The sequence below is a fragment of the Seriola dumerili genome, unplaced genomic scaffold (assembly GCF_002260705.1).
Source record: "Seriola dumerili isolate Sdu_G_001 unplaced genomic scaffold, Sdu_1.0 BDQW01000321.1, whole genome shotgun sequence".
Classification (NCBI taxonomy): domain Eukaryota; kingdom Metazoa; phylum Chordata; class Actinopteri; order Carangiformes; family Carangidae; genus Seriola; species Seriola dumerili.
The window spans coordinates 1,667,255-1,693,553 of NW_019174576.1; the positions used below are offsets into that span (position 1 = coordinate 1,667,255).

Consider the following 26,299-nt stretch of genomic DNA (forward strand, 5'->3'; position numbering starts at 1 on the left):
CATCAGAAAACATAGTGGCAGATTCTATCTTTAAACATCGCCGATGAAACTATCTGCCAGATACCGCTAGTAGCAGGTGGAAGAATTTATTTGTTTTGAATCGCATGAACTGATCTTTTAAGGAATGAAAATCAACAAGTAGCTGTAGTTGTAGTTGCCTATAAGATTTTGATTTTAGCTTTCAATTGTTGTTGTAACAACAACTCACAACTTAAAAACTAACACAACTAAAATGACTTAATCTGCAACTCAGTTAGGTATTGACTATAGTCTTAGAGGGGCAAATGGTTGTTCCTCAGTGGCATTGTACAATAAATTCTACTTAGGCATTTTGAATGAAAGGACTGATCTAAGATATGTATATCTGGCTACCAAACTCTGTGTACTTATTATGAATACCAGAAAGATAATTTCCTGCAGAAAGTGCAGGAGAAGAAGGAAGGGGGAAACAAATGAAGAAAACACTGAAATTTGACAATATATACTGCTGACGATTACATACATTTGTCAATTGTCTGAGATTTTGACACAAAAATTATACAATAAGTCTATGAACAGCTCTGTGTAGGCAATATTAGGCAAGGCAATATTGCAAATCAATGATAATTTTATGGCAACATTTTATATATTTGATTTTTGTATCAGTGCCCAGTATTTAAATTGCTGGACTAATCAGATAACAGACATTTCTGTGTAGTTATTTTGTCAGGAAATAGTTTCTCCTGTGCTTTTCCTACTCTAACATCAAAGTGTCGTCCATGAACAAGGTCTACTGTTCATAACTCTTTTCATTCTTTTAATGTGAATGAAGGAGGCTTTTCTGAGTCTGCATATCAATAATGTGTACACAGTGGGGTAGAAGCAGGTTAAAAGTGCCTTCATTTTTTGTTTTTGCCAAAGACAGCACTAGATGGAATTACAAATCTGGGCAGCACTCCCTCTGCTCCCCTTGAGCTCCATAAATGATAAACCAAGCTCATTAACCCAGTAATAGGCAAAACATCAATGTTAAAATCTGAAAAATCTTGAAATTGTAATATACACTGTAAAACTATGTAAAGGTATTGAAAAAGCTGAAATAAATGCACTGAATAGTGTTAAGTGTTGTATTATGTTATGTGAATGATGTTTGAATGAGAGTTGTAAGTGATTGAGGAAGGGTTAACAAATCCTACATTTTGCCTTCATTATTTATGTATGGAAAAGTAAAGTTATGGGTAATATGAAGGGTATGAATTAGAAAGATTATTAAATGAGCTCAACATTTAGTCCTTATGAGGAAAAATACTGATGCAGATGGTTTGAAAATTGCAAGTATCTTAAATTGTGGGAATTATTTGGTCAGCTTTGAATCTCAATTAGACTCGTTCCTTTATTTTTATTTTATATAATTGTTTATTACGTTTTTTTCTTTCTTTCTTTCTTTCTTTATTTATTCATTCATTCATTCATTCATTTTCTTTCTATTCTTATTATTGCTTGCTCTGTTGTTCCTGTTGTTTCAGCAGTTTTCCCTCTGAACGTCGTTTGTGCCTTTTTGTCTGTTATAAAGATTGTTAATAAAGTTAGACTCGTTCATGGTTAGAAGAAGAGAGTGGCGTTATTATGCTAACTGGCAGCCCCAGCTCGACAGGGGGCAGAGTGGTAAATCCTCTGCAGCATGGCGTCTCAGCCGCTCATCCTGTGACACGCTATTTACGGCGCATGCGCACGCCCGTTCTTCCTTTTTCCAGTGCAGCGGAGTCAAGCCCCAGTCTTTGGCTCCGGGCTCCTTCATAAGGAGACAAAAAGACTGCAAAATGGTTTGTAATTCGTCCCAATATGTACCTACGTGAATACCTAAGACATACATTTCGTGCCGTGTGGTGTCAGATGTTTAAAAACATGTTGCTGATGTTCAGATGAAGATAGATTCAGTCCAGCTAATGCTCACCAAGGGTCTGCTCAAACGTGGCCTAATGGCTACCTTCACAAACTCACTGCTTCCTGTTGTCTGTAGACTGCTTTAGTGTTATTGTTTTCATTAGCATGTGACCAGTGTGTCCCCAGGTTCACATCCCCCTGAATTTCCAATTTATACAGCTTTCCAGCAGCCTGTCTTGCTTATCGTCAACCCTGTGTAGCAGTTGTGCTAACTCCCGTCGTTCATTCCCTATGGCTCAAGCTTGCTGCTGTTAGCCTGGTCTAGCTTTACCATTTGACAGCACAAACTACTTACCACACAGCGAAAAGCAGTAAACTAACGTGGAGTTAGCTCTTGTTTCTCTCATTGTCAAGTCCCCGATGATGAGTGGATGCTTGTCTTGTTGCAGGGTTTTGTTAAAGTAGTGAAGAACAAGGCCTACTTCAAGAGGTACCAGGTCAAATTCAGGAGGAGGAGAGGTAAGACACCCCTGCGACTACATCCTACCTCCCCAAAGTTCAGGTTACATTGAGTATTATTTGTAAGTAATTAATGTGTGTGTGTGTGTGTGTGTGTGTTCTCCCCAGAGGGAAAGACTGACTTCTTTGCTCGCAAGCGCCTGGTCGTTCAAGATAAGAACAAGTACAACACACCCAAGTACCGGATGATTGTCCGTTTTTCTAACAGGGACATCATCTGCCAGGTGAGCGCACGCTGAGATTACTTTTTTCCTCACTTAATCAACATATGTGAATGCACAGGAATGTTTAACTGGAGAGCAGCTCTGTTAATCCCATAACATAAATCTGTGCATAATAAGTTGTAGATAGTCTTGTCTAACGAACCTTAACTGTGCTAAAATAAATACGGTCAAATCCAGATGTGAAGAATTCCATCTTTAGTTGGATTATATGCTACATAACATCACTCTGAGCTGCTTGAACAATGTATGTAAGCATTAGAAATACTGTCTTCTGTAGATCAATAACAGTAGTCAATATTCTTAGTCCATTGTCAACGTTCAGGGATATGAATGTGCTGTAAATTCATGATTGCTTGCCATTGCGTTGCAGATCGCCTATGCCAAGATTGAGGGTGACATGATCGTGTGTGCTGCCTACTCACACGAACTGCCAAAGTACGGGATCACCGTGGGCTTGACGAACTACGCAGCAGCCTACTGCACTGGTCTGCTGCTGGCCCGCAGAGTATGTATACCTCTGGTTCATACTGGTCCTCACGCCTGATGTTGACCCTAGATTAAAGTGACTTGGTGTGAAGAGATTCTGTTCATTTAAAAAAAACAACAAAAAAAAAAAAAAAAACCTCACTTCTCACTTGAAATTGTGTCATCAAATAAAAAATGTGGCTTGCATAGGTAAACCTGTGGAGACACGTTTTTAAAAGTAGTTGGCTTCTGAACCACATATTGAACTTTGAATCTGAAATCTTTTTTTAAAAAACTTTTTGTCTTCAGCTCCTGAACAAATTTGGCCTGGATAAGGTGTACGACGGCCAGGTTGAGGTGACAGGTGATGAGTTCAATGTGGAGAGCATTGACGGTCAGCCAGGCGCTTTCACCTGCTACCTGGACGCTGGGCTTGCCAGAACCACCACGGGCAACAAGGTGTTCGGTGCTCTGAAGGGGGCTGTGGACGGAGGCCTGTCCATCCCACACAGGTAACCTTGTCCCACTTTTGCTTACAGACATGTTTAGATGGGAACTTCTTTGCTTGGCAACGCAGGCTAAGTGGGGGAAATATTTTCAAGTGACAACTTTGATGAAATGTCAGTAAGAAACTTAAGTGAATTAAACTCAGTAAAAGCTGCACATGAGAATGCGGAAACGGTTTACATCTTTTTAGAAACTGTCGATGTGGCTTCTTGATGATTCATTCCTTTGTTTTTTTTCATGGAAAATATTTTGGCATGCCACAGTATGAAAACGCGGGTACAAATGATAAACGGCTGGTATCCATTTAGCACATCATTAATGTTATTAACACCTTGTAAATCCTAAAATGGCAACGGTTAGCTCTGAAAAGTCTATTCATGACTTTTTTTAAGATAACCTTCATTTTTCTTTGTAGTTGGTTTTATTTCCACTTTAATCGGAGCGTAAACAATCTTTTAGTTGAAGTGCGCAGGCCTCCTGTCAAACCACTGAGTCAGTGAGGATTGCTGTAAGAATGATGCAACGAATTACACTTAGGAGTGGTTGCTTTTATATTCCGTTTTATCATTTGTGAAGTCGATGTGAATGTTTGTCAAAGCTTGAGCCGAGGCTGCTCTTGTCAGATTCTGGAATTACAATAGGTTTCATCTCATCTACCAGCAGCTTTTTGCTATTTGCAAACACTGATTTTTACTTGAAATATTTAAATATGGCTTTAAAAAAAAAAAAGAAATCACATAAAATAGAAGAAATTGGAATTCATCAGTAGCATATACCTCATTTAAAAAAAGCCATGCGGGTCACAACCACAGTCGTCCTATGAGGATGTGTCATCTGGATGTCTCGTCCAACCATCCAGAGCATTGTTGACCAGGGAATGCAAGTCAGTCACTGCCTTGGGTGAACAGGCATCACCGTTAGGAATGTAAATAACTTTTATAAGAGGCTTTTATCCTCATAAGAACGGACTGAATAGAGAGGGAGTTGTATGACTGGACTCAACACAGGTTGAACGCTAGCTCAGCACCTTTTGCGTCAAATGTGCATCTCCAAAAATGAAAGATAATAGTAGGTGAATAATCTGACTCATAAGACTTTAAACAGTGGTTTTAACCTCAGACTGACAGTTTTACTTGTCACTTTGGCAAGTCACTAGCTACTTGTAAAACTGCTCATCAGGTTGTCGCCATTAATTTTTCATTCAGCAGCTCCTACATCCTGTCCGTGTCATCTATTGTCAGTTAGCGGAGGAGCTCAATCACATAAAAAACATGCAAAGCCTATATGTTTGCCACACGTACCATTGTTGCATATATGTGCACACAATGATTTAAATGAATGAATCTTGTGCTTCACAACACTCGGGTGGCATCTGATTTTGTATACTGGCAGTACTAAGAGAAGACATTCAAAAATAAAATGGGCGTGTGTGTGGTCTAAAATGAGGAGGAAGAATACTTGAGGATGATTTCAGTGTTGTATTGAGTAACTGAATGTTTGTTGTTTGGTTACTAAAGATCCATTTAAGCAGTTTCCAGTTGATCTGCTTCTAAAATATGATGTGCACCAGGATAAAGAAATTGATGCGTTTCAGCGGCAGTGTAGTAGATTTGCCTGACAACATGTTAACTGTTTATATTTTGGTCTAAGCAGATTTAAATAATGTCTGTACAGCTTGTTTGTGTTCACGAGAAAGCGAGGTGGAAATAGCAGCTGAATGCTCGACTCCCTGCTCGCCACCTCTATAATTTCCATATACTGACATCCAGTCACAGTTTGGACGGAATACAAATGAGACGGAAATAAATAATAAATACTAAGTGTAGATGCAAGAAGCACAATGTGGAGGTGCTACCTGGTAATTTATTTAGATGCAGATCGTTTTTTATGGCAGGTGGGAACAGGGCCCACGTGGAAACGAAAGTGCCGGCTGCTGAAACAGCAGCACGTCAGAAGAGTAACTGTACATGCTGTAATGCACTGCTGTTCTTAGGCCTTGAGTTAATGTCTTGACACAATGTCTGGAGGTCGTTTTTTTGTTTTAATGTTTCAGTATTTTTATTTGTTTGTTTTTTTTTTTTTTTCTTCATCTTCCAGCACGAAACGCTTCCCTGGATATGATACAGAGAGCAAGGAGTTCAACGCTGAGGTCCATCGCAAACACATCATGGGCGTCAACGTGTCGGAGTACATGAGCTACCTGATGGAGGAGGATGAGGACGCTTACAAGAAGCAATTCTCCCGCTTCATCAAGAATGGAGTCACCCCTGATTCGGCAAGTCTTTTTTAAATTTTATTTATTTAATTTTTTTTTTTAATTTTAAAATTAATTTTTTTATGAATTATTATACAATGTACAAAGACTTAACTGGTACTACTACTTATGACACTGCTTATTGATCCAGTATTTAAACAATACTCTAATTGTTTTTTTTTTATCGTTCTAAGAGAAACAAAAACAAATTGAAAACATAATTAACATGGTTTATTTTTTATTTGATATACATTATATTAATTAACATTCTTGAGTAGCAAACTGCAACAGCATTATTTGAACAAACCACTAATGGTTACTTTTGTGTTCATATTATTTAGTTTGCTCCGTGTGTGGGTCTCTGACAGATGAACTACGAACTAGCCTGTCCAAAACTGTGTTCTTTCATTTGTGTGCGAGATGAACTTTTTCTAGGTGTCTCCGTCCTTACAGGCAAAAGACTTGTTGCACTTATCGCGATGAGCGTAAACGCACTTTTGAACATTTAGCGCTCTCTGCCATTGTCACTTATAGCAAGGGTCTGAGTGTGTTGGAAGGTGCTGCAGTGTGAGAGCTGCCCCTTACACTCAGGCTCAGGGAGAGAGAGAGAGCTCTTTCAGGACTGGAAATGTGAGAATGCATCATAGACAAATGTCTGTAGTTAGGAGAGTACAACAGAAAAAGTTGGAGCTTAATGATATTGAATAATTAAACACCATGGCTCATTTAATACCTGGTTTTGACATACTTTCCATGTAGCAGCCACAATTCGTAGCATGATATAGTATCTTTAAAATTTGTCAGTGATGGCAGTCGATGCTGAAAAAGCATTTGATCGTCTTGAGTGAGTGGCCTTTTTGTTAAAGTCTTAGAAATATGTAATTTTCCAGCTGAGATGACACATTTTGTAAAAAAAAAAAAAAAAGAGAAAAAAGAAATTATACAAAAATCCTAGAGGTAGGATTCATAGAAATGTCTCATGCTTGAGTCTTGCCCTTCAGTTAATTTCCTGGCCCATGAGCTAAGAGCTTTTGCCTATCAAATGAAAATTACACTCTCATTAGTGGCAAATTTCATTTGGCCCATTAGTGATTCCTCATTAGAAAGCTGTGTCATGCTGTAGTGATCATGTCTTTTGAATCAGGAAAGTACCAGTCTGAATTCACTCCAGTTAGCGCTTGTGTAGATGGATTTTGTACAATTTCAAATAAATCATTGACATCAACTAGCTTTAATTCTGCCCCAGCTTGTGCACAATTGGGCACTAATTGATATGATATGACTAATTGATATATGGAAGTCCTTTCAAAAGTTGCATTGAAATACTGATGCAGGACGTGGTTCCCTCTGTGCAGGCGTCTAGAGGAGCAGTACCGATCAATCCCTTGTACAGAATCAGAAATGACTCGTACACACAACATTGCATTTGTTCATTATGTTACCTAATTGTTTACAAGCTCGTGGATCTGTCTTGGTAACCCAGACCTTATTAATCACAACTTAAAAGGCAGAGCATTTGCCCAAAGAATTTTCCCACCAGATGGGATTTTGTATGTTTGTGACTTATTGGACCACGATACAGCAACACTGGAGAGGAGCAGGGTTTGGCCATCATCTAGACTGATGTGGTTTTAGGAGGAAAATGACACCAATATTTAATACTTATAACGGTATTTACCATTACAACTACTTTTAATTTAGGAATGAATTGTACCCAGGGATGATGTGAAGTAAATTTTTGGCTGGTTATCCATCTTTCAGATTGAGGAAATGTACAAAAAGGCTCATGCTTCCATTCGTGAGAACCCAGTCCATGAAAAGAAGCCTCCCAAAGAAATTAAGAAGAAGAGGTAAGAAATTTAAAATGCTCTAACAAATGAAAAACTTGTATGTAGTGACTTTAATACATATGGCTTTAGTATAAATACAATTGGGAATTTAGGTTAGACCTGTGGACACACCAGTAAGGTACAAAACACCACGTGTCTTTTTGAACTAGTTTTACGTAGCATTTTGGATGTCATTGTATGAAATGGCAGATGCTAATTGTGCGTATCTCTGACCTAGGTGGAACCGTGCCAAGCTGTCTCTGGCCCAGAGGAAAGACCGTGTTGCCCAGAAGAAGGCCAGCTTCCTCCGGGCTCAGGAACAGGAGGCCACAGACTGAAGCGTCAGTCTGCTGGGTTCCTAATGCAAAAGTTTGTCCTAATAAATCTTTCGAAAAAGAGTCAGGAGCTTTTGTGTACTTTGTCATATTGCACTTAATGTATCCTATCCCTGCCGTGCCGGGGTCCTCGTTTTTTTTTTTTACAGGACTTGATTTTGTCATTTTGAGTCATGCAAAGAAAAGACTCATCATTTCAGCGAACACATAAACCTTCTACACACAAGTCGTCATCTGTCTCGAGTCAGATGGATGTAGACGGTGCGCTGCACTCACTATTCAGGAATATGGTTCAAATTTATTTATTTTTTGTCATGGTTTCAAAAAATTGCACTTTCTAATTTTGCTCCAGTACATTAACAAAGTTTACTTAATATTACATCATTTAATAAAGTGATATTTCATGACGGAACTAACTCCTTCAAAATAAAATACATCAGTTATACATGTAAAGTTGAATACAAGAGGATTCTTACTGTTTCCACAGTGAAAATGACCATTATTTAATTTAAAAACGTCATGGGGCAGGAGTCTGTCCTTGTGCCTGTGTGCAGTGCTTGCTTACTAGGAGTCTTTAGTATGAGAGATTTTCTTCCACAGCAAAGTCTTGAGATTGTTCAGAATCAGTGAGTGCTCTATTTCCATCTGTTCCGATGAGCCTTTCAGTGCAATGCAGGCATACAGCTGCTTCTCAAGCTCCTCTCTCACGTCAGATGGTGCTCCCCTCAGAATATAGTCCTTGAGTGCTTCGCAGGCTTTGGCTAAGTTTGGCCTGGTCACCTCGGGTGTGCAGCGGTGTTTGGTGAGGTCGCAGGAAGTGAGGCAGTCGGCACCGTAGAGACAGTCCTCGTCCACATCGCAGCGCTGCTGCCTGATAACCTCTTGGAAGATTGCCTCAGGAACAATGTACCGTGCGTCCATCACCTTCAGGTCATGGCGGTCGTTGTAGCCAAAACTGGTGGCGCTTACATCGCACATGAGGAAGCTGCCAAAAGTGCCATGGAAAACGTCCTCGACCAGCTCCAGTAATCCAATGGAGATCTTGGACTTGTGTGGCCAGGAGGGGGTGAACCACTGGTCCATGCTGCGGCGCAGACCCGCAGGAATCCACACCTCGATAATCCACGGTAGACTGATCCCATAAAGAGGAGAGTGTGGCACCTTCTCCATCACATAGAGGTCTCCACAGAAGCCCAGCAACTTGGGTGTGTGCTCTCTATCTTGTAGGACTAACGCCAACAGGAACTCGTTGAGCTGCAGCAGAGCCCACGTGGAGCGAGCCTCAGGCAGCGAGATGTGACCATCCTTATTGGCATCTGCAATAGACAACACTTGGGTTGCCAGGTCTGCGAGGTTGGCCTGATCCCCGACTTTAGCCTGTCGACAAATCAAAAAGTCACATGACAAACCAAGGTTTTTGATTCTGACCTGGTGTTGGACTTAAGTTTCTAGTGTTTAATGAAGACTTTCTGACCTTTAGGTGGTTGAGGATCATCTCCCTGAACTTTTCCACTGAGGTGCCCTTGGTGGGCTTGTTGAAGGCCACAGCCTCCTTCCTGGGCTCCATCTCATTTCCCAAATCATAATGAGGAGCCTCCTCCATCTGGCACTTAATGACCCCCTCCAGGTCTCCCCAGCTCCCAGAGTAAACCTAGAATAAAGGTAGGCCAGAGGTGAAGGTGGATTACTAACAAACAGACTGAAGAGGACTGTTTGATTAACAGAAAAACAACAAAAAAACAAAAACACTGACCTGGCTGTTGGGCTTGGCAGTGAAACACTTCCCCAGGTAAAGAGTATCTTTCTCACACAGGCTGCTGCAGGCCGAGCCATCAATCACTCCTTTTCTGTATTTGTCACACTGGGGGGAAAAAAAGAAATGGGTGGGAAAAAATGATCAACAGCACAAAAGGAACTGGAATATGAACTTGTGCTGCAGAGGGGTCAAGTTTAGGGTCACGCATTTTGCAGGGCAAGATACGTACGGGGGGAAAAAAGACACTCACTATTGAATTTTTGCAGTCGTGCCCACGACACAGCTCCGTGTAGGATGAGTACTCCACATACACTATCCAGCTCCCCACGAACACCGCCAGCCAGGAGAAGAACAGGTACTTCATATGTAGGTAGGAGAATCTGGCCTGTTGAAAAAATGTCAGAGATTTGAAACACCATCCGTCGGAACAAATATCTGCTTTAAGAGTGACTTTACAGATTTACTGTGATATGCTCAAGTACTTTCGCTTCAGTGGTATTTGGATATTTACCGATCGAGCTATTTGAATTTTACACTTGGGTGTGGATGTTTCAGTCCAATAAAAACAGATTTCTTTTTCATATAACATACATTACAAGAGATTAATGAAAGGATGAGAGTCATGTCTGTTGCCTGAGGACCTGTTCATCAGCCCCGTCTTTCATGTGAGGAGCACACAGTCTGCCCTTACCCGGAAAATCTTGTTTTTTTTTTTTTGTTTTTCAAGCAAAGCAGTGACCTTTGCATTAATCTGAATATTCTTAGTAGCAATGTTAAGTCTCAGGATAAATGCACAATACACAGCTGTGTAAGGAGATGGGTGTTCACCTGACAGGGAGGTCTAAAGAAAGACACTAATTATTTGCACCATAGGAAATGTAGGATCCAGCGTTTTCCCAGCATGGCACATATTAGGAAATAAAAGTGAGGACACCTCAGCTTGTGCTGCTGTGATTCAGTTCATTTCAAAAAGATTATTATTTTTTTTTGTCTCTTGCAAGTGACATGTCCTCCTCTTCTGCCTGCCAGCCTCTCTCCCCCTTTTTTTCCTTCTCTCTGTCTCTGTGTGTGTGTGTGTGCACTTAATTACAGGAGGGGAGTCAGGTGCGCAGGAGTCTAGTGAGCAGCTGCCAGCCATCATCATCTTCCTGCTCTGACTCAAATAGCTGGTTCCTAACCTCATCTCTCCTCGACTGTCTGTCTCTCGTGGACTGTTTACTCCCGTCAGTCATATTTTCAGCCTCTCTAATATATCCCCCCCCCCCCTCCCGGTTTCTAAATCCTCTTCTCCTCTGCCTGCAGTTCCTCGGCCTGATTTCTGCCCTCGTCTTCACTCTTTCTGTCTCCACACTTTACGAGTTGGCTCTGTTCTGGATCCCGGCTCCCTGGACTGCACTTCCCCAGCTTCCTTTAACAGGATCCCCACCAAACCCTGATCCAACTCTGGCTCCAGCCCCAGCTAAGACCTATCCTGCACTCTGCTCTGGCCCAGTTTTAACTGCCTCTCAGGCCCAGTCATTCCCCTACATCTGAGCAAGCTATCAAATTAAACGATTTACTTTATTGATCCTGCTTCAAGCCTCTGTGGTCTGCTCTTGGATCCACTAACAGACTTAACAATAACCGAATGGATGTGCAGTATTTATTTGCTTTAATAGGTTTTTTTTTTGTGAAAACAAATTATTTGGTAGTTGAACTGATTAGATTTAATCTTTTAAAACACTATCTAATGGAAAGGCTGTATTCAGGCACATTTCTTTACAGACTAGCAGTATTAATTAACACTACTTCATTTGGGGTGGCTGTGGCTCTGGAGGCAGAGTGGGTTGTCCACTAGTCAGTTGGAGGTTTGGGTTTTTTTTTGCCCCGCTCCTCCAGTCCACAAGTGTCTTTGTGCAAGACACTGAACCCCAAATAGCTCCTGAAGGTAACCAGCACGTTGCATGGTAGCTTACCTGTGAGTAAATGAATGGGTGAATGAGGCAAATTGTAAAACGCTTTGGATAAAAGCTCTAAATACATGCAGCCATTTACAAATATATTATTTCTGGCTCTTTGGGTCCAGCAGAACATTATCTCCTTTTTAAGTTAAAGTTGTCATGTGGATGTTTTTTTTACACATCCAGCTCCTGAGGGAAATATCTCGCTCTTAAGAAGGTAAACGCTCTACTATGTTCACCAGGTAGTTGCTAACTTTGCCTGCCGAGTCCGTCATGTGTCTCTTTAAAAACGATGAGCTAAAAGATGCTCAAAATCCTCCACAGGACTGACAGGAGCTGTTCGGGTAGGGTCGTCACCATGATATCAATTAAAGGCCAAGCTGAAAAAGAATAGTATGAGAACATGATACATCAGAAAATGCAAACTCTGTTATGGAGCTGAAGTAGCTGTGGATGTTGACCGTATTACCTGACATCACAATAAAAGCGTACCATCATAGGAGATACTACTGAACCATTTAATGAGATGAAGATGCAGTTTTACAGAAGTGACAGAAAAAACACTTGGCTTCTTTTCTTATCTGTGGCTAACATCTTTGGACCACTATTAATAAATTGGGGCATGTTATGTGCTCAGTGAGTGGTGTGTCAACCTTACTGAAAACATTTTTAAGAGGTTATAATATGCTAAAAGTCAATATAGAAATCATTTAATTCATGTTTCATTTAGCCTATTAGTAGGAGAACAGGCCTGTGAGTGGAATACAAATTAGTTCCAAACTGAGTTGTATCAGACTACATCATTAATGCAATTGCCTCTAAATAGGTGCTATGTAATTAACAGTAAATGCTGTTTGTGGTCTGGCACGGCAGCAGTGGAACATTTAGAGCGACTCCAGACTCATTACCTCGTCTTTTGATTTTCTTTCTAATTCCCCAGCTGATAAATACAGTCTGTGTAGATCCATAATGGTGTTCCTCCAATTGGAGAACATTAGTGAAAAAGAACATACTTTTTTGCAGCCCTACTTTCCACTCTATTAATGATTCTTGCACTCAGTGCTTGATATTGATGGACTCCCTCTGCCTCCACCCTCTGCCCCTTTCACTTCCAGTTTTCTTTATTGGCTTAAGTGTCTTTATCTCCCTCTGCTATTTGTATTTCTGTAACACTTTGTGCTTCATCTTCCTGTGAGATCTTTTTGATAACTTTTACAGTAAAACAGAAAATAGCTTGATGGTGTGAGAAAAGGCAAATGTGAGTTTGAGTCATTTGTATTTGTCTTTAAATGGATTTTCCATCCGCTTTTTTTTATTTATTTTGACATCACTGACAGTGCAGAACTGAAGCTCTCAGACAGCCTCTGTATGGCACACTCTAATCTAACTTTAATCTTTTATCTCATATAGTCTGTATTGTGGAAATGCCACGATCGGCAGCAGAGTTAGATGACTTTTTGATTTACTGGATGGATTTTTTTTTTTTCAGTAAATTATGTAGGAGTACATATGTCACAGAAAATATATTTAAAGGTCCCAAATTGTATAAAAGTAGATTCATTCTTTGATTATACAGCAGGTCTCACACCGCCTGTATTCAGAAACTGAGCCTTAAGACAAGCCATCAGGACTTCTGTAACTTTGTGATGTCACAACAAAACGGTCACCGCTCTCAGCCATGACCCCAGCATGGCCCACTCACCATCCAGCCTGGCAGGATTTGGTTTCTCTGTTTACCTGAAATCTGGTAGATTTTTATTTGCTCACTCAGCCAATCAGAAGAGAGGCTCAGAGCCTCCTCTCCTCTGATTGGCTCACTGCCCTGTTGTTACTAGAGCTCCAGAGAGAAGCCTGAGAGAGGAGATGAAAAACTACATCGAGATGGTTTTTGGTTCTTAAAACCACAAATACATCTTCTTATGGATCAAAACCTTAAACTAAATGTGAAGTGTACAATATGGCACTACAACTAATGTATAGAATGAGAATTAATATTACTAATCAGAGGCATTCGCAGGTATTTCATTGCGGCTGGACAGAAAAATCTGTCTGGCCTGTCTAGAATTCGACCCAAGTGTTTCTAAAATCTGATTGTCACTCGTATTTAATCGTGATCTGTCCACAATTAATAACAAAGGCTACACATATAAAATGTGTGTTATAGTCATCAATCAATAGATGTTTACATTACAGCATTTATGTACCATTCATCTTACAAACACACCACATATCATCATAATCCAATTATCCCCGGCAAGCTCTTTGAGTATGATATCTGCTGCCTGATCTATTGATTGGTTTGCTTACAAATCTGACCATACAGACCCACAGCAAATTTAACAGAAGTGACCACACAAGTAAGCGCTCCGTCCACCTCGCATCGATTTTTCCCTAGGTGAAATGCATCAACAGCAAAAGCATTATGGAAATAACACTCTGCGGGGGAAACAAATGTATGGCTGGCCTTTCTCTGATCGATAGATTGCGGCTTTCATTTCAACTCTGGCCGATGCATTTCTATCTCTGGGATTACATATTGACCCTTTGTGAGGAGGAGAGAGTTACACAAACATGGCTAATGAGGTGATATTGATTGTGGCTGCTGTGACAGCTATTAATTAGAGACTGACTGGGAACTGTGGCCATATGCTGAGGTGGGTGGAAAGAAACGTCAGTCTTGATCTAGATGAACTCCTTCCTCTTCTACCCACCCACAGCCCCGTTATCCAAACCACATTAAACCTTAAAGTTCTTTGAAATGACACACCAGCATATGAGTACATGCTGTACAGTTACAGAGAGCCACCTGACGTTGAACTACAGAGGCAGAGAGGAGATTAAAGCTGATCAAGAACAGCACATTGCTGCTCTGACACTTGGTTTTTGCAGCCGGCACACCATTCATCCATTATGTATGATTATAAAGCTATCCCTCAGAGGCTGCCGGTTAATGGGCTGCTGAGAAAGACATGAAAACATGGAGAGAGCTGGAGGAGTGAAAAGCGAGATATATATATATGAATAGTTTGTTTGATGTCATTGACAAATATAAGCCATAACACCTGAGAGAGTTACGCTCCTACAGCAGTCCGTGTCTCGATGCCACAGTCTGCACATACACTACAAAGATCTGACTCATCAGAGTCCAGACAGCTCGCAACCCCCCACCACACACACACACACACACGCCACCACCACCCCTCCACACACACATACAAGGAATGCATTTCCATGCTGACTCAACACTGCGACATTCACACATGTGAACATTACTTTATCAACGGTTGCTCTGTCTGTCATGACGCTGTAAATCTTAACAATCCAACAAACAAACACCATGTGCACATGGTCCTCTCACAAACAATACACACAGTAAAATGCAAGCACAAGTTATTGCTGCAAGGACTGCGGCTTCCTGTTGGGGGAAACTCCCTCCAATATCTGAACTAACAACAGCTTTAGTGTGAAAAAAAGTCCATAGTAATATTTTGCTTGTAATAGCTTATAGGTCATATTTGTAAAGCATTTTAAATCATCACTGAAATCAAATTGGAAGTTGACCAAATTTGGATCTTCATTACTTTACTTTCACACAGCTGCAGCTACAGTGCTCTCTCTCTCTCTCTCGCTCTCTCTCTTCATTTCCACTCTTGCTGATGGAGCTGTATTCACAAAATGTCACGATTTAACATTTTCTATTAAATTCAGGTTATTCATTACATTACATTCCATCATTTTAAATGTAAATTAAAGAAAAGTAGAATATAAAATTATTCATTTATACAATACATCTGTGAAAAAAAACTACAACAGTGAGGCCAAATAGTAATGGAAATTCAAAAATAAAAACTGGTGAAATGATTAAAGCTCTTAATGCAAAGAAAATCAGTCTCAATAGACGTCACTGTTCAGCATCAGCTTGACTGACTGACACTAAAGTTTTCAACTGGCACTTCATGCTTTTACCTACTTCACCTTTAAACTGTGTGTTTGAAGCCTCTCTGCAGTATGACACGAAGACATAAGCGACGACATGATCCATTAAGCGTGTGCAGGAAAACTGTGCTGGATCAAACATGTTTGTACTTGATTGTGATATCTGTACTTGATTCTAAAATATGAACGGGCTATAATAGGCTACAGCAGATCTGCATACGAACAAAACCATAATTTCGCGGCTTACAGGACTTGTCAGTTTCTGTATTTCAGTGGAAGTAGCTTCTCTCCAAGGATCCCTGAATGACACTTCTTAAGTTGTCACTGGAAGGCTGAGGTGGCCTAGAAAACTGAACGATGCTGGTGGCTGTCTCTTGAGACTGGCTGTCTCTCCCTCTGTTCCCTTCACTTGACAGTTTTTGTCTCTAACATGCAGCGGCAAGGACAGGAAGTGTGCAGCACCAGCTGAGGCCCAAGGATCCTAAATTTGGGTTCCTCAGACCTACACATATCCTTGAGGGGCTTCCCCAGCAGAGTTTAATTTAACTTGTGAAGAACGTCACTGTGGACTTCACCTAATTTCACTCACAGCAAACTGTTACATAATGTTCTTCAAATGCTTCCCAGATGAGGATGATCAGGGCAGCACCACATGAAATACATCTATGATTTAGTATTCATCCACAGGACGTGAAAGGTAATTCCACTGAATGATGGTAAAGCAGCCCAACAATGTAAAGCATTTCTTACTCTGTGGTTATTTACATGTAGAAAGCCCCCCCCCCCAAGAAAAAAAAAGTCACGTAAACAGCATCAGACTTATGTAATATAATGAAGGTTGGTGATAAAGTTTTACAGCCTCAGACACAGCAAGCCTCGCTTGAACGTATGACTGTACCAGCTGGATGCATCATGGAAGTGGTTGCTACAGCAACGGGGATCAGGAGGATGGTTGATTCCTGTCGAGCCGTCGAGCATCAAGTGAAACCTAACAGCAATACCTACAAATTATCACCAAATCCATTTGCAATATATGAAGGTCAAATGATGAAACGGTTGAAGGCTGTGACAGTTATCAGTCGCTTCGTCGCTTGCTGTCTACTTTTAAGATTACCAAGTGTGTGTAACGGACTACAGCTACATAGATAGAGACGGGTAGATTCCCAATTGCACTTTTCACCGGAGTGAAGAGGGATTTCCCAGAAGCTTACCTGGATGTACAGAGGCTTTCTGAAGAACCCCCATGGAAACAGACCTCTTGCCATGGCAAATGCAGAACATCTCACAACAGCTGCTGAGGAAATAAATTCGGCGTGCACTCGGTATCAGACAACGCCTATTGGGCTAACCCTGGAAAATGTCCAAATATTAAGCATCAGTGATTCTGTCGGCGGCAGCGTGGATGTGCACTTAGATGCGGCGAGGCAGCGGACTGAGCTGCGCCGCCGACTGCAGCGAAGTCAGACTCATGTTGGCCATGAGCACTTCTGGGGCGTTTTGACCAGTTACAGGAGGATGGGCAACACTTCGTAACCACTTGTGCTTCATTTTCAATTTTGCACGTTTTTTGTTGTTGTTGTTTCTCTTAACAAAAACCATGAGCTTTTTTTCCCCTTAACAGCCATGTAGTCTATTGCTATGAACAAACCACAAATTGGATAAAAAACGAAATTAATAAATGAAGTCAGATGTTGTTAGACAGTTTTAGAAGTGTCTGAAAACCAGGTGCTTATTTGCCTTTTTTATTGTGAGAAAACTTTAAAGCCACTATAATCAATATTTTTTCCATTAAGGCTGTGACTGAGTAATGTGAAAGAGGTTGTTTGCAGTGATGAATCTGCAGAGAAGTGTCTCCTGACTCTGCACGGCTCTACACAGTGATATGCATAGACTGTAAATAAAGATGGTCGTAGCCTCCGTGATGTCAACCACAGGTTTCTGAAGAGCGGTTTTTTGAAGCTCAAGAGTGGGCTGTCACGCTGTCGCCACCTTGGCAGTGCCTGACCCCAGCGAACTCCCTGGCTAATCCAATAATGGGCTAAAGATATGCACACGTGCCCCTATAGAGCTGAGACTTCGGTGCATGCCAGTATGTGGCGAGCATTGCTCACCTACCTGTCACTCAAAGCTGCATGCCCTCAATTATGCATAACTTCAAGCTTTAATAAAATTTAATGAGTGAGTTATGTTAAAATTCAGACCCTGTACAGTTGTCATGAAGGAGGAAATTAACTGTAGAGACCAAAGCTGGTATGCAGCCTGTTTGTTATCAAACAACAGACAGACAGAGTGAACGACTATCTGGTGAACATCAGTGTTGAGGAAAAAGGGGGAAATCTAGTTTGGTTAATAAAGCCACATAGAAAAAGTAGTTCAAACTACTTTATCAAATTGACAATGTACATGTGATGGAATTATAACAAAGTATAATACAAAAAAGTAATATGTCAGCAAATAATGCCACTCAGTTGAGTTTATTCCAAAAAGTACCTACTTGTTCACAGGTCATAACATCAACCAAAAATAAAATACCCCACCATTCATGGGAAAGTGCAAGGAATGTCAGTTCTGGTTGCGTAAACAATAACTGATTAAGTATGGCCATGGTGATTCTTCCTCGGGCTGAGAATCAGGAGGTTTATCTATGATGATGTTGTAGCTGTGAGACCACTGAGCAATGCCCTCAGCTTTTGCACATGCACTACACAAAGGTCAAGTATGTGGTGTGGACTGCCTAACAAATGCATTGCCTGGAAGTGTCTTCACAGCGGTCAGGGCTGCTCAGAGGGCGTTCAATTACAGTAGAGAAGCAATGGTGAAATAAAAAGTCCTTTTGTGGCCTAAAATTGTTTGTAGTTTCAGTAGTTAACTCCAACAAAAATGGCAAAAAAAAGGAGTAACTAGTTGAATCACTATGCTCATTTGAATATAGTTGAACTACCAGCAAGCTACTGCAAAATGTAGTTAAACTATTAATTTAATTACATGTAGTTCTCTGCTCCCAAAACACTGGTGAACATAGTGGGTATCCAGCTGCTAAAGAGCCAGATATTTTTCTCGGGAGTTGGTCGGAACCAAAACAAGCTTGATGGAGAGTGAATGTGGATTTACCTACATACATCTGGTGACCAAAAAAACCTGAATCCCAATGGATACTAATGTTGTTCTCAACCACAGTTATCAAGTCAAGTCTTTCTTCAGTTAATAAGTAATTATGTTCATCATAACAAGTCTATGAAGCGATAATAAATGGAGCTTTAACTAATAGCCATAAGGTTTATTATAGGTCAGGGTAGAGAATGGTTTTGTCTGTCAGAGGGCTGAGCGGATTTATAATTGCACAGCCTGATCTCCACCGCGGGGCCTAATGTTAGTTCAACACACCATTCAAAATGAACCCAACCTATAGCACATTTCAGCATAAAGTTACCAGTGGGAAAATGGGTGAATGCAGATTCTTGGATGTTAATAAGCTTGACTACAATTGTCTAAAGTCAAGTTTTTCTTTTTTTTTCAAATGAGAAGACCTGTTCGATAAAGATAGAAATGTGATTTTGGAAGGATGTAAACATGTAAGGGAACCCCTGTGAGGCAAAGATGGACAGAAAATTGTGAATTCTTATAATGTTGGTTGAACCTAATAGCTAGCTTACTAAAGCTGAAAGGGACCTTTAAATTCTTTCCTTGCTACATTTTGGAACAAATGACCAACACAATCAACCTTTGTTCCTAGAAAAGTTGCCTTCAGGGAAGCGTTGCTGGTTTAAAACAACAACAACAACAAAAGGTCCTTCCAGGCAGACTATCTCAGTCTCGTTGGAAAGTGCGAGATCTGTCTCCTCGGAGGACGAGACAGATCTTAAGGGACAAGTCTCACAGCTCAGAGGGAAGCAGCTTGTGTCAGCGGGGGAGGAGGAGGAGGAAGAGGAGGAGGAGGAGGAAGAGGAAGAAGCTGTCAACTTCAGAACCAAAGTGTGGTCATGAATCACCACCATTTTTTGTCTTGATTTATATTTTATAGGGTTTAGCCGTCATCCATGTTAAACGCACGTCTGTTGCTGGACACTTTCTAACAGTGGGGACGCAGAGGTAGCAGGCAGCGCATCTTCTTCTTTATGTGCTCAGATGACGCAAACACAATTGCATATTAAAAAAGCATAAATATCAGATTATTACTTTGTCTACAGTCTTTTGTACTTGACTCTTTGGGATGTGAGACGTCTTGCTGGCATCCTATAAAAGCAGAGATAAAAGACTGTAAGACTGCTTCTCAGGGGAGTGCACCAACAAAAAGGTAATGGGCACTCAGTTATACAACACATTAGCATGGGCAGCACATGCATTATCATCCATCAAAACAAACAACAGCCTAACTTTTCTGTCACTGCATTTCAGGAAAAATCTGTGCCAAGTGTGAAAACACAACAGAGCAATTTGTCTTTACAATTAGATATGACGGATTTAATTGCGCAGGAATAAAGAATTCATGAAGCACAACAGAGCTGCATCGCTAAATTCCTTATAGAGAGAAACACAGACTTGTAGGAGCCTTGAGGATGGTAAGTGGATGCAGATAAGGTATTTCCTGCGATTATGTAATACTGATCACCTTGAGGCAGTTTGAGTGGGCAGATAAAAAAAAAGAAAGACGAAAAGAAAGAAAATCATATTTCCACATAAGAACCATTCAACAACAGCCTTGCTGATGCAGAGATGAAGATAGCGGCACCACTGGAGTGCACAGTGGATATGACAGAGAAATATGGGCTTTTGCAGTTCGATGGAGTCCTCTTTTGTTGTTAAGAATAGATAATTATGTACAATTTTCACAATGTATTCACAACATAATGAACGCCTCATCCACAAACATAACCTTTCAGGTTAATTAACACTAGAAAACATCTGCACTCATTTTGAATTTCCATGCCTAAATTAAATTTACCGTTCATCGCATACAATAAACCTTGCTCTCGCGTCCTACAGCCCACACCTGCTCATTACCTTGTTGGTCCATTAACATCCATCAAAACCCAATAAGTGGCCTGCATGGGCAAGGAATGAAAGGAAGTGTCTGACACAAAGCACAACAGAAATAATTTACCATGTCAACATTTACTGATGTTAGCACAGTGTGTACCCGTGATGAAAATAAGGACAATGACCAGGAAGATGTTTGTAGCAGTTATATGTTTGAGGGTGACGACTAATTTCAAAGAGGGTGATAAAAATGAAAAAAAAAAAAGAAGAGATTCACAACAGAGAAAAATACTTTATTAAACCTGCTTTGCAGGGAGAGAGCAAACAAAGATGTAAGAATAACTGTTGCTAGCCTTCCCCCTCATGGCGACACGCTTGTATTACAGTTACATCCAGCTTTCTTGCAGTAAGTCACTTGGGATGCAAAAGAGAGGAATATTCAGAACATGTGGGAGTAAGTTCAGGCTGAAATATGACAGGAGCTAGAGAGGTGTAGGAAACATCACACCAAGAATGTGTTTTTTTCCCTAATGCAGCAAATCTCATTGGATTGGAGTTTTTTCAGACTGAGAAAAATACCAACACAATGCAGGAGGAAAGTCTGTCAACAAATCCCAGTATGAGATCCAAACTTAGTATAGTGTGTGGATCCTATCTTATTCTTATCTTATTATGAAGAACACATCACTGATTGTCACTGTTGCACTGGCTGATATGTTCTCTTATTACCATGGACACACACGCGCAGTAGATTATTAGACTCAATACCACATACACGATATCCGACTGGTGTAGAATCGTGTGACATATGTGTGAACCAAACAGGAAACCAGCCCCTGACAGATGCACTCTTTCCTCTTGTTTGCTGTATTAAACTGTATTTGACTGTATTATATGTAGCTGTTTGATCAAAAAGGGCTTTCCGATGTTAAACCCATTCGCACACAGAGCTACCATTGTGCAATTTTTGGGTTCAGCGTCTTTCCCGAGGCTTCTTGTTAACCTTTTTTTTTTCTGCTCACAACAGGCGCATTGTGTGAGAGTGCTGCATTGAATTTAGTCAGGACTGTGAAATCCTTGCTCTTACATTCTGTGAATTACACGGGGAAAGCACCTCCTTCATTTTCCACTGACATAATGGTTACAACCAGCAAAGATGTTAAACTCGCACATAAACCTGGATTATTGCAATTAAACCACCATCCACTGGCCTCTATGAAACCTCAGTCTTACCTCAGTAATATGGGCTTATGCTCATCATGCATTAAGTCATTAAACGCTAAGACCTCTCTCAAAATATATTACACAACATATGCAAAGACAAATCTATTTATGGAACAGGATTTTTCTGGAAATATGCGGCTCTCAATTGAAATTACATAACAGATGTGCATTGCTTTGAGAGTGTTCTTTGTAAATGTGATGACTAATGTTTTCGCTGTGATGCTGTAGAATGAGACACTGAAAAATTATGCACAGTGACCCTGCTATGTTCCACTGTAGCTCGCTCTGGTGAAGATTTTAGCAAAACCCCTAATGGTTAATTTCGCTATCTGCTCCTGACTCAAATTTTTCTTGTAAAGTTTTATAACCTTTGACAACAACAAGAAAATTTAGTTAAATCTTCACGTGCATTTATGGGAATTTCTGGAACACAATTAGCTCATTGTAGACAAGTGTATCAAATGTATTCACTCGCATTTTAACACAGCAGCCTTTTATAGGTCGCTCCTCACCCCGAAGGAAGACGTGTTTCTTCCTGAAATAGATCTCATATCATCCAAGAAATGTTTGTTTTTTTTCATCTTTTATGTTTTAAAATCCCATTTGATTCCTTGTTCAAATAAATAAAACACTCACTTTTATTATTGATGAAATAGCCTGTTATCTAATATTTTATTGTTTTGTAATTGAGGCGCAGGGGAGCAGAGGTTCAACTGGTGTATGTGAAGAAAGTGAGAGCATCAGGAAACAAGAAAGCTCAAACACCTGAATGCCAATCACTCTATATTCAGTCTCAAATATCAGGTTAGTCAGTGAAGGTAATCATGTTTTTTGTGCCACATCCGATTTGAAATTTTATGCGGCTCGACTCAGTAAAGATGCTGTTGTTTGGCAAGCATGTCTAATTCTCGATTCTCCGCATGATGCAGCCTGTACATTATATCACCCGCTGTTTCATAAGGTTTGATTTAAAATTTTCAAAAATAAAAGTGATTTTTGTTTGTGTTTCTGCATGTGGCCAAGGGCCTGAGGGAAGGAGGTGGAGTCACAACGCAGGAACCAGAAGAGAAAGCCACAGAAAGCCTAGAAGGTGAGTGACCCTCATGCAGGGACATGTGGCGGAGTAATAATAGCACAGAAAGTTGAAAACATAGAGCGTGGCCTTCAGCGTGACCCGCTAACTAAGCTCGTTTGAACATGATTTATCAACAATTAGCCTACATTTATGTCTAATCACTGCAGTCAGTAGCTACTGATTAGCTCTGCTTGACACCAGAGAGATGTGCACAAGACAGAGGAGGAGTTGAAGAAGCAGCACCAGCAACAGAGGAACATGACAAAAGGCTCAGTTTTCATCAATCATGGAGCAACACAGTCAAGTGAGCAGCGTACAGAAGCCATAATAACTCTCTCTGCCTTTTTTTTTTTTTTTTGTGCACTAAATCTTGGCACCATAACTGCAGTACACAGCTACGAGCTACAGCTACTCTCCTCCCACGGCCAGTCATCAAAACACCAGAAAGACTCTCACTGTGCCTCAGGAGTATATCTCTTTGCAACGGGCCCTTGTGAGAATACAGCGTCACAAATTCCTGCCAGTAAAGAAGAAAGGCGGTACATGAAAGGGGCACAATCTTTAATGCACTCAAGTTGTAAACAATATGGTCAAATTCAAAACTGGCACCTGCTATGACCTGATTCACAGGTCATAAAGTTAACATTAACATTAAGTTATTAATGTGTAACTGGCAAGTGATATTTATGTTACTTATAAAAATCAATACTTGAATGAGCATGCTTCCACTACAAATATTAGCATAAATATTCACTAGGACTCAAGCATAAACTGATTAGATTTTGGTGGCTAAAGGTCAAAGGTCAAAGGTCATGGTGACCTCATAAAACATGATTTTGGCCTTGTGATCCCAATATCTTGAGAACTCCTCCAGGGAATCCTTTCACATTTGGCAAAAACATTTACTCGGACTCACAGATTAATTGATTAAATTTTGGGGGTCATGGGTCAAAGGTCAAGGGTATGGTGGCCTCACAAAACATGGTTTTGGCCTTGTGAACGCAATATCTCCGTAACACCTTGGATGGAATTTCTTCAAATATAGTACGAATGTCCACTTGGACTCGAGGACAAACTGATAGACTTTGGTGTGGTTAATGGTTAATATGTGGTAAAACAGTTAATATTTTATATGACTCTGACGTAACCTGAAACTAGTCTGAGTGGAGGAGGCAGACAACCGTTAGGAGGTGATTCCAGTTCTTTACTGTTGCTCTTTTGCAACATGAATCACACACTATTGTTTGTCTCTGTTTTGCTGGTCAGTGGGATGAGATGATTAAACAATAAGAATGAACTTTGATGTGACTTTATCTATCTGGAGGCTCTGGATCACAGCCATACAACGCCCTGCTGTGATAAGGGTGAGTGTCTATAGGTCAGAGTACAGTCTGTGTTGTCCACCCGTGTGTTCATGACTGGTGTCCAATGTGCCGATCCTAGTATAGCCGGGACAAGATAAAAAAAAAACAACTCCTTTTTGGATTTGAAGAAATTAGTTTGCACTGTGATCTCCATTAACAAGCAATGTCAGATATTACTGGTAATTGGTACATCTGTTATGACGCACCTTATGAGGTCAGGTGAGAAGATTTGTCACCACGCCCAACTCTTAATGTGAAGGACCGACTGTAAATGAACAAAACATCCAGGGATGCTCGGGCACGTCTTCGCAAATGTGACTAACTGCCAAGCCCGAAACATAAAGGTGTGCTGTTGTCTGAACAAGATCTAATTTTGAGAATTAAGACTTTAGGAGCTCCATCCACTTGCTGGGCAGGGGTGGAACTAAATCTTCTAAAACCTAACACAAATTATACAGCACAGGATCTCCACTGATTCTCTATTATGTATATCCACTCCCACCTCAAGTGAACTCATTATTTAGTGTCCCTGTACTCTCTAGCAGAGGTGGGAGTAAGTCACAAGCAATTCTCAAATCACTGCGGAGAGAATCAAACAAGTCAAGTCACGTCATTGCTCAGATCGAGCAAAACACAAGTCGAGTTACACTAAATTGTGATGATGACAGTGGCCATTAAAAGTTTAATTTTTACTTTCAACATGAATGAAACCTGTTGAGCTGCTTACACCATATAAATCTTACTAATGTTTAAAATTTTGTGGCAGTCATATACATAGTCTTATTATTATTACCTGCGTCAAGGAGGTTATGTTTTCACCCGTGTCTGTTTATCCGTCTGATTTGCACCAAACTTGATGGAGGGATGGTGCATGGGTCAGGAAAGAACCCATTAAATTATGTTTTATCACGTTCTTTAATATTTAGGATTGTTTATATAGCATGTATTATATGTTTATTATAGCTATTACAATACATCTCTGTGTGATACTTGCATTGTGCTGTGTTCTCTTTCCTCCTGCAATCCAGGTTTTAGCGTTTGTGGAACCTAACCCCTCCCCGTGAGAACCGGTCTGCAGGCATCGCACTAGAAATCACCCGATCATCAGTCAAAAATAAGATGCAACTTAAATAGAAAAAATGTGAGTATTTAGCAACAAAAAGTCAAATCCTTTCAAGTCGTCTGTCTCATATCAAGTCAAAGTCAGGTCGAATCTTTCATCAGTGTTAGTGGAGTCAGGAGTCACGTCTGCGCTTGAGAAGAATAAACAATGAAGACAACGACAGAACAAATAAACAACACAATATAAAATGAATACCACATGTACATATATACATAGCCTATATCCTAGCCTATAGATTATATTATCTGAATAGATTTGGTCTCAGTAAGAATGAGTGTGCCTGGCATGCGGGAACAAGCATGACTGCTGTGAGGATCACTCACATGGAGCAGAATAGTGCCTCATTTTCTCTCTAAGTAGTTCACTGACATGCTCACTGACTGACTGCTTCCACAGATGATATGCTCTGTAATAAGATTACACAGACTGAGTTGGAAGGACACTGTTTTGTTGCCGCCATTGCTGGTGTTTTCTTGATATGTGATCAATCTGAGAGAGAGCACACAGCGTGTTTGTGCCTGTCTCACTTACAAGAGGTTTTTTATCCTTTTATTTTTTTATCTCACAGACCTGTCCTGTGTTGGCCAGAAAATATTTTTTATTTTAGATGCTTTAGATGTGTCATGCTCCTGCCAGTGTAATATCATGAATAACACACTGTTGTCACTGCATTGGTTTCATAGTCAGCTCATGTTCCCCAAGAGTTTTAAAACTCTCCCTCAGGTGTGAATAAAGACAGTTATTTCATTTGTTTTAAATCATACAGAGGGACAAGCTGGCCGACTTCTGTTCTTCCTCAGAACTTTTTCACCACTGACTAAGTATAAACATTATCAATTTTGCTCGAAGGCTTTGTGAAGCCGGTCTTATGACTCGCCTATTGTAACGGTGCGTACTGAGAGTTGGCT

General features: G+C 40.5%; 2 protein-coding genes across 2 annotated transcripts; one reads left to right on the plus strand and one right to left on the minus strand.

Moving 5' to 3' along the window:
* Positions 1-1,577: 1,577 nt before the first annotated feature.
* On the plus strand, positions 1,578-8,059 carry rpl5 (ribosomal protein L5). The gene is made up of 8 exons (XM_022759179.1): positions 1,578-1,802; positions 2,313-2,382; positions 2,491-2,606; positions 2,977-3,111; positions 3,381-3,583; positions 5,676-5,853; positions 7,594-7,682; positions 7,900-8,059. The coding sequence occupies exons 1-8, from the start codon at positions 1,578-1,580 to the stop codon at positions 7,997-7,999; spliced, it is 1,116 nt and encodes a 371-aa protein (XP_022614900.1). The 3' UTR covers positions 8,000-8,059.
* A 75-nt stretch (positions 8,060-8,134) lies between these two features.
* fam69a (family with sequence similarity 69 member A) lies at positions 8,135-17,049 on the minus strand. The gene is made up of 5 exons (XM_022759377.1): positions 16,840-17,049; positions 10,003-10,137; positions 9,750-9,857; positions 9,471-9,647; positions 8,135-9,373 (listed from the first exon to the last, which is right to left on the minus strand). Exons 1-5 carry the CDS (start codon positions 16,891-16,893, stop codon positions 8,561-8,563), a joined length of 1,287 nt encoding a protein of 428 aa, XP_022615098.1. The 5' UTR covers positions 16,894-17,049; the 3' UTR covers positions 8,135-8,560.
* Between the last annotated feature and the right edge of the window lie 9,250 nt (positions 17,050-26,299).

What these genes read in the sequence shown, in the direction of transcription:
- rpl5 (XM_022759179.1), top strand. Translation starts at nt 1,578, where the DNA reads ATGGTTAGAAGAAGAGAGTGGCGTTATTATGCTAACTGGCAGCCCCAG. An exon ending in ACAGGGACATCATCTGCCAG is followed by an intron (nt 2,607 to 2,976) that starts GTGAGCGCACGC and finishes ATTGCGTTGCAG; the next exon opens with ATCGCCTATGCCAAGATTGA. An exon ending in GTCTGCTGCTGGCCCGCAGA is followed by an intron (nt 3,112 to 3,380) that starts GTATGTATACCT and finishes TTTTGTCTTCAG; the next exon opens with CTCCTGAACAAATTTGGCCT.
- fam69a (XM_022759377.1), bottom strand. Translation starts at nt 16,893, where the DNA reads ATGGCAAGAGGTCTGTTTCCATGGGGGTTCTTCAGAAAGCCTCTGTAC. An exon ending in GAAAGCCTCTGTACATCCAG is followed by an intron (nt 10,138 to 16,839) that starts GTAAGCTTCTGG and finishes TTTTTTCAACAG; the next exon opens with GCCAGATTCTCCTACCTACA. An exon ending in TGATCCTCAACCACCTAAAG is followed by an intron (nt 9,374 to 9,470) that starts GTCAGAAAGTCT and finishes ATTTGTCGACAG; the next exon opens with GCTAAAGTCGGGGATCAGGC.